The sequence below is a fragment of the Arvicanthis niloticus genome, chromosome 1 (genome assembly GCF_011762505.2).
Source record: "Arvicanthis niloticus isolate mArvNil1 chromosome 1, mArvNil1.pat.X, whole genome shotgun sequence".
NCBI lineage: Eukaryota > Metazoa > Chordata > Mammalia > Rodentia > Muridae > Arvicanthis > Arvicanthis niloticus.
In genome coordinates this window covers 73,737,680-73,745,018 of record NC_047658.1, presented here as the reverse complement: position 1 = coordinate 73,745,018, position 7,339 = coordinate 73,737,680, and the positions used below count along the sequence as shown (strand labels likewise).

The 7,339-nt window shown below is 39.2% G+C and overlaps 1 protein-coding gene across 1 annotated transcript; it reads right to left on the bottom strand.

Moving 5' to 3' along the window:
- Positions 1 to 274: 274 nt before the first annotated feature.
- Positions 275 to 5,978, bottom strand: LOC117703468 (olfactory receptor 52P1-like). Its single transcript, XM_034495129.2, has 2 exons — positions 5,834 to 5,978; positions 275 to 2,370 (listed from the first exon to the last, which is right to left on the bottom strand). Exon 2 carries the CDS (start codon positions 2,328 to 2,330, stop codon positions 1,404 to 1,406), a length of 927 nt encoding a protein of 308 aa, XP_034351020.1. The 5' UTR covers positions 2,331 to 2,370; positions 5,834 to 5,978; the 3' UTR covers positions 275 to 1,403.
- Positions 5,979 to 7,339: the final 1,361 nt, after the last annotated feature.

The following is a 7,339-nucleotide window of genomic DNA, read 5'->3' as shown; positions in this document are numbered from 1 at the left end:
GAATGTCTCACTCATTATTACTCATTTAAGAATCTCCCTGGCACGTCAGCTTAGCATAATAGGTGACCTTTGAAAGGGTTTGGAGGGAGGAAACGGAGGGAAAAATAATAATAGTATATTATAATCTCAAAAAATTAAAGTTTTGTTTTGTTTTTAAATTTCGAACACAATGTCATAGGTCGAAATTGGGGTTCAGAAATGTAGGGCCCTTTCTCCTAACTTTAAGCTCATTAACCACATCTGTTTGCCTTAATAGTAAGATGATGATCGAAAGTTGTATTTAAATTTCATGCTTTTATTTTGTGCAAGTTGTTTTAGACATGACATTTTATAGTTGCATTTTTATAGTAATTCATTATCATAAATTTCATTCATACAACAATTTAAAACACAGGAACAGAGCAATACTTCACCACATAATGTAAGTTGATCTTTATGTAGAAGTTAAGCCTTTCTGGATGAATTCATGTGAGGCTAATGTTGGTTTAGAAGCAAGTAGTTTCCAACTAACATGTATTTTTTTTTTAGGGTAGAGTTTCCTCTCACAGGAACATCTTGAATTATGACTCTGGACAGAGTGACTTAGTTTGCAATGAAACAGTTCAAATTATGTATTTCAATAGTCCATAAATCCTGATTATACATTGCATACACACCTACACACACACACACACACACACACACACACCACAATCATTTGAGTACTCTTGGAAAATTCCACATTACTAACAAATTAAAAATTCACAATGAGCTTTCTGCTGGGGCAAACTCCTAGCTGATCTGCTCCCAGGAAGATACCATATTCTGACCCATCCTAATACCAACCAACCAGAGCTCCCAGGGTCTAAACCACCAGCCTGGGAGCACACAGGGAGGGACTCATGGCTCCTGCTGTATATGTAGGGGAGGAAGGCCTTGTTGGGCATCAGTGGGAGAGGAGGTCCTTGGTTCCATGAAGACTGGATGCCCTAGTGTGGGGGAATTCGAGGGTGGAGAGGTGGGAGGGGGTGGGTGGATGGGGCACACCTGGGGGGGATGGGATAGGGAGTTTCTGGGGAGATGGGGAAAGGGAATAACATCTGAAATGTAAATAAATAAAACATCCAAAAAAAAAAAAACAAATATAGTCACAATGAGCTGAGTAATTACTTTTCAGTCTTCTGAAGAGTATCATAAAGAAGGATCCAGTGAGAAGCACACCAGGATCCTTTTAGCAAGAAGATAGTAATTAGAAATAAGCAAAACTTGAGATTGAGAAAAAAAGGAGTGAGACTACCCTTCCGTAATATCCACAATTTATCAGGGGTGTTACTGGGTCTTGGCTGGTTGTCAAAGGTCCTCTCAGATAGCCTCATCATTTATCTAGTTGAAGGGTTATTACTGGGATTTACATCCTATGAAGTTCATCTGTACAAGCATTTGGCCACCCTGTCCCGTATTTCCTTCATTTTTATACCATAGATAATTGGGTTGAACACAGAAGGTATGAGAAGGTAGAGATTGGCAAGGATAATGTGAGCGTGAGGTGGAATGTTGCGGCCAATGCGGTGGGTGATGGATGAAAACAGTGCCGGTACATAAGTGATAAGAATGACGAAAAGGTGGGCGGAGCAGGTGTTGAGGGCTTTGAAGGTGGCATCTCGAGAGTTGAGGCGTACCACAGTCTGCAGGATGAAGACATACGAGAAGCCAATTAGAAGCAGATCGAGTCCCACTACAAGCAAGATCACGAAGAGCCCATAAATCCGATTGGGTCTGGTGTTACTACAGGCCATTTTTACCACAGCCATGTGGTCACAGTATGTATGAGGAATGATCCTGTGACAGAAAGTCAGCCTTTGAAGTAGAAGAGGCATGGGTAGGATAAGGATGACACCCTTGGCAAGTGCCACCAGTCCTAGGCGTCCAACTAGAGAATGGCTCAGAATTGTGTTGTAGCGTAGTGGCTCACACACGGCCACAAACCGGTCGAATGCCATTGCAACAAGTAGGGCTGATCGTACCACTGAAGCGCCATGAATGAAAAACATCTGTGTGAAACAGGCATAGACAGCTATGACTCGATCATCAAACCAAAAGAGGCACAGGACCTTGGGCACAAGAGCTAGAGTAGAGATGAGGTCAGCCACCATCAGCAGGGCCAGGAGCAGGTACATTGGTGTGTGAAGTGTGGGGTCTGTGATAACCAAGAAGAGGATAGCACCATTGCCAATGAGGATGGCCAAGAGCATGGAAGTGAAAGGAACAGAGAGCCACAAGTGTTGGGGCTCTAAGCCGGGCACTCCCATAAGAGTGAAAGTCAAGGAGCTGGAGTGGTTGAAGGTTAACATGCCAGAAACCGGTAGTAGTTGTTAAAGAGGGCTGAAATACCTGCCAATGAGACATGGGTGTTGGTTGATTTTACTGGTTTTGGTTTCAATGGTTTGCTAAGTTGTGACTTAGACAAAAGTGCCATAATGTCGCCTTACAATCATGTAATGCACAGCCCAGTTTCAGCCCCATCTCTAAGACCTTTTATTGTTTTCATAATCAATTTTTGTGGGTCTTAGCCTTCAATATAAAGGATGTCTAGAAAGGCTTCCTTTTGACCTTTCACAGTTCAACAACCCTATGTTTTTTTTTTTTTAAAAAAAAAAAAGTCCCCCATTCCCTACCATGATAGTAAGATAACTTAGCAGATAACATGTTTGTTGTGAAAAAGTGATGACCAATTTTAGATTCTTGGAACCCATATAATGGTGGAATGAGAGAAACAACTCTACAAAGTTGTTCTCTGACCTCTACATACACATCCATACATTCAACAAAAATTAAGTCTTAAAATTGTCTGAAGCTCTGAGTAATAACAGGAGAAGCATTTTCATCCTTGAACAAAGGCTGAGAGAAACTGATAGAATCCCATACTTTTATTTGTATGAGTTTCATATACAGAGAGATGGAAATTTCCATCTCTCTGTATATGAAACAGGAGGGAACAGGAGGTACACTTTTTCACTCCTTGTTCCTGGATGGCTGCACAGTTTAAAGAAACCGTTGTTTGAGATCTTTTTCCTTTGTGTGCCATGTTTCTTTCAGGACTATCTCTGTTAATAACACCCTTTCTCTCCCTGCGACCTCTGTTTGGTAGACAAAAGATAAGCATCTATGCAGGGACACTGTGAAGTGATTGCCTCTCCTCATCTCTTAAACTGTACATATGTTCACTTTCTGAATAATTTGTCAAAGTATCATTTTCTTTTCCACCATTAATTTCCTTCATATATACAATATAGGCTGTTTTATATTATGAATATTTACTTCAAATTAGTCTACTGGACCCCTACAAATATTCACTCATTCCTGGGTTCTCATCATGAACCACCAGATATTTTTTTCTCCAAGGATCTTTGAACAGTCTAAGCAGAAATCAAAGCAGTACCACATTCCACTGATAACAACGTTGGGGGTAATGGAATACATGAGATATGAACGCAGAAGGGAACCATTTGTGAAGACCAGGAGACCAGCAATGAAGAGTGTAGGAGAAGGTGGTTGAGGGCAAATAAAATAAAATATAATGTATGAAAATGTAAACATAAAACCCATTACTTTGTACACTAGCTAAAAAAGAGACAAAAAATAAAAAGAAGTCTATGTAAGATATTATATTCAAATAAGTTTCCTATATTTTGGTGGCCTTTTCTTGAAAAGGAAAAAGGCAACTTCTTATTACCTGTTTTTTATCTTTCCCTCCCTCCCTCCCTCCCTTCCTTCCTTCCTTCCTTCCTTCCTTCCTTCCTTCCTTCCTTCCTTCTTTCCTTTCTCCTTTTCCTCTCTCTCTTCTTTTCTTCCCTCTCTCCCTCTATTCCCTCCTTTCTTTCTTTCTTTTTTTCCAAGACAGAGCTTCTTTTTGTGTAGCCTTGGCTGTCTTGGAACTCGCTTTGTAGACCAGGCTTGTTTCAAACTCACAGGAGATCTTCCTGTCTCTGTCTTCTGAGTACTAACGACATGCACCAATACTACCCAGCTCCATCTATTTTTTTTTCAAGAGCACAGACTTTCAGTATGAGGCTATAATCTCTGCTTAAGTGTCTTTATGTAGGGAGATTTAGTATTATTGTATAAAATGATATTCATGAATTTTTTGAGCTGTTGAAGCCATGAGGTTGATTAATAAATGGTTCTTAGAAGTAATATCACTTATAGAATTATCAAAGATCTCCTTGATTTTCATATAGTTAGCTGAGCTAAGTTGACATTTACAACCAAAGTAATCTGACAGCATCACCCCTTGCCTCCTGAACTTATTCTCTGACCTACTCATAAAGTCAATGCTTTTGTTGAAACCAAAAGATTACAGAATATTGAAGTTGCCAGACTTTTGAAACTTTAAAAATGATCTATATTGATTATAAAGCCAAAGGATATGGACACCGAATGGTAAATATATATATATATATATATATATATATATATATATATATATATATACACACACACACATACATGGGAAGTACTATTAAGGAGAGAAAAAAGTTATAGTCCATATTTTTTGTTTTACCTTAAATTTCTTTTGGGTAAAACAATGTGCTCAGGCCATAAACTGATTGTGCACAGTCAAACAAAGGATGATTTTGTGTATTTTGTTGCTTGTAGTCTGCAGATTGTCAAAGTAGTGTATGCAGAAGATCTTGTTCTCCATTATGCCGCCTGAACATGTACTCTCTTTCCAACCAAATCCAGCCCTCGCAAAACTCATCAGCAATCAGATCATTTATATGTCACAGAGCCACAAAGTGATTCACGGCATTATCATGAGTTTTAAATACTAAGAGGTATAACAATTCTCATACCTAGACCCAGACAACTGCAACCAAATACATATCCAGCATTGGAGCCTAGGAGCTCTAGACTCTAGAGCACCTACAATCATTCCCTGTGCCGTCACGTTGAGAATGACCAACCTAAGATAATGTGGTTCGTGGTACATGAAGCTAGGCCCCCCTTTTTCTCTATTCTTTTACCTTCATTCCACTTTGTTTCTTTTTGTCTGTTAGTCACTTTACAGTCAGCAACTACAAAGTTTAGTAAATGTTATAACTGAGATGGACAAGAGGTTGTGGTGCTTGAAGGGGAATTTTCTTGTACAGAGACAAAGAAAATTGTAAAGAACATTTGCCAGACTCTTAGGGGGTCAGGGAGCATTTTGGATGGGGACTGGTATGTGTGTGTATGTGTGTGTAGGTGTGTGTATGTGTGTGTGTGTGCATGTGTGTGTGTATGTGTGTGTGTGTGTGTAAACATACAATACCTCAAAACTTTGATTTGTTTAGGAAATAGAAATGCAGTGTGGTCTTGCCTCCAACTACATAGATTCCTGGGGGCATCCTCATTATCTTTGATTAATAGTATGATTTCTATATCCCTTTATTAATAAACCAGATCCTCCTCTATCTGCACCTGTTCTCTCTGCACATACTATAGGTTTTTTTTAAAGCATAAACTAACCCAACATTTCTTTCTTTAAGAAGTTCTTCCCATTTAGCTCATGCTTATTAAACACTCAGAAAGCTGGGTTTGTAAAATAATTATTCTATCATCATTCACATTTCTTTGTTATTAAAAATAATTTCTGGTTTCTTGGATCCTTACTCTCTCATCCCTTAAATCTGCTGTGAACTCTCTCGTCCTTCAGAAGGGATTGGTGCTTTCAAGTGCTTGGTGTAAAAGTTGCCAAGTGACTAGAAAATAAATGTTTGTTAAACAGGATTAATGTGGACTACAGGTAGACATTGAGAGAAAGCAATTGAATCAAACGAAAGGTAATTATTTAAATTTTAAAATTAAAACTTACCTAGAAATATCCTATTACCTTCTTACCATCCACCTTGCTTCATATAAGGAGAGCATTCCCATCTGAGAGTCATAACTTGATTGCAGTTTTTGTTTTCTACCAAGCTGGATAGGAAAGCAGTCCCCAGTTTCCTTGTTGCTATGGGTCAAGGTGCTCTCACCATATAAAGGAGGTTTTTGCAGTTTATTATTTCATCTTAAGAAAAATCTGAGCATAGTAACAGGTCTTCAGAGACCAAGGAAAGAGGGAAGCACAACATAGCTCACCGGAGAATACCACTGGGTGTTTTATTAGAAGGCCAACATGTCTTGAAAAGCAGTCCCCAAAGGGGAAAAAATTGTTGTGACCATTCTTAGTTTCCATGTAATGTTAAATTTTCATTGCTTACCACTTTTCTGAAGACAGGAACAGCTTTTCAGTGATGTTTTCACTTGGTGAAAACAAAGATTCATTTAAAATTTGAATTTTTCAATTCAACTTTTTCTTCTTTTGGTTTTTACCAAGTAAAGACATTCTCCCTTTTCAGATGGCAGGGACTTGGCTGCAGTTCTTTTTGGAAATCTAAGTAATATTGGGAGAATTTTGCTTTTTTGCATTACTGTATATTTTAGCACTTGGCAGTGACTGGTGTATAAGAGAAGTTTCATACCATAGGTACTGTCAAAAGTTCATTACTGGGGAAAGAGAGCTAGATGTGAGGGGCATTTAAGTGGGGTCATGCAAAGCTAGAACAGTGGACACTTCTAAAATATATGAAGACAATTCTAATGAAGTCACCAAATAATGGGGGAGATGGAGTCCCAACTGGCAATCTCTTGTCACCAACTGGAGCTTCCAGTTCCAGACGGGGTTACAACTAATTGAATTTTTGGCCAAAGGGAAATCCCTAAAACAACTCATGTTGTTGGCAAGATAATAGGTTACTCTCCACAAACTGACAGCAAGACCCCATTGCTTAAGACAACACCGGCAGAACTCATTGACCATGGAAAGGTCAAGTTGGTGCCTACACAGAACATTTACACCTACATTCTACTGTCTTTGGTATGATAGGGTGTTCTGCAGGTTATCAAGAGAGAAACACAAACAACAACCCAGCCACAAAACCCTTTGATCTTTGTCCTGCCTGCAAAATGTTAGGGCAGTGGAGGCACAAAGCTTGTGGGAGGAAAGAACCAATGTCTGATTTGACTTACAGCCCATTCCACAAGAAGGAATCCATACTCAACACTGCTTAGGTGACCAAGAACTAGAGTCTAGATAGCCAAGAGACCTAGGGTAAAACCAAATACTACTCATTTTGAATAAGAAAATGGTGATAAAATGATTTTTAAGTGTACCCCATGCAGGAGGAAATATGGTGGGCAAGTGAGCTTTCTGGAGATGGTCCACCATTTTGCACAGTTGTGGTGGATGTACCTTGGAGAGACACAGCCCCAAGGGGTTCATTTCTAGATTGCTTCTTGCTGTTGCTGTGCCTTCTCATGTTTGTCATTGCTATATTCC

Coding starts and splice junctions, on each gene's coding strand:
- LOC117703468 (XM_034495129.2), bottom strand. CDS start 2,330: ATGTTAACCTTCAACCACTCCAGCTCCTTGACTTTCACTCTTATGGGA.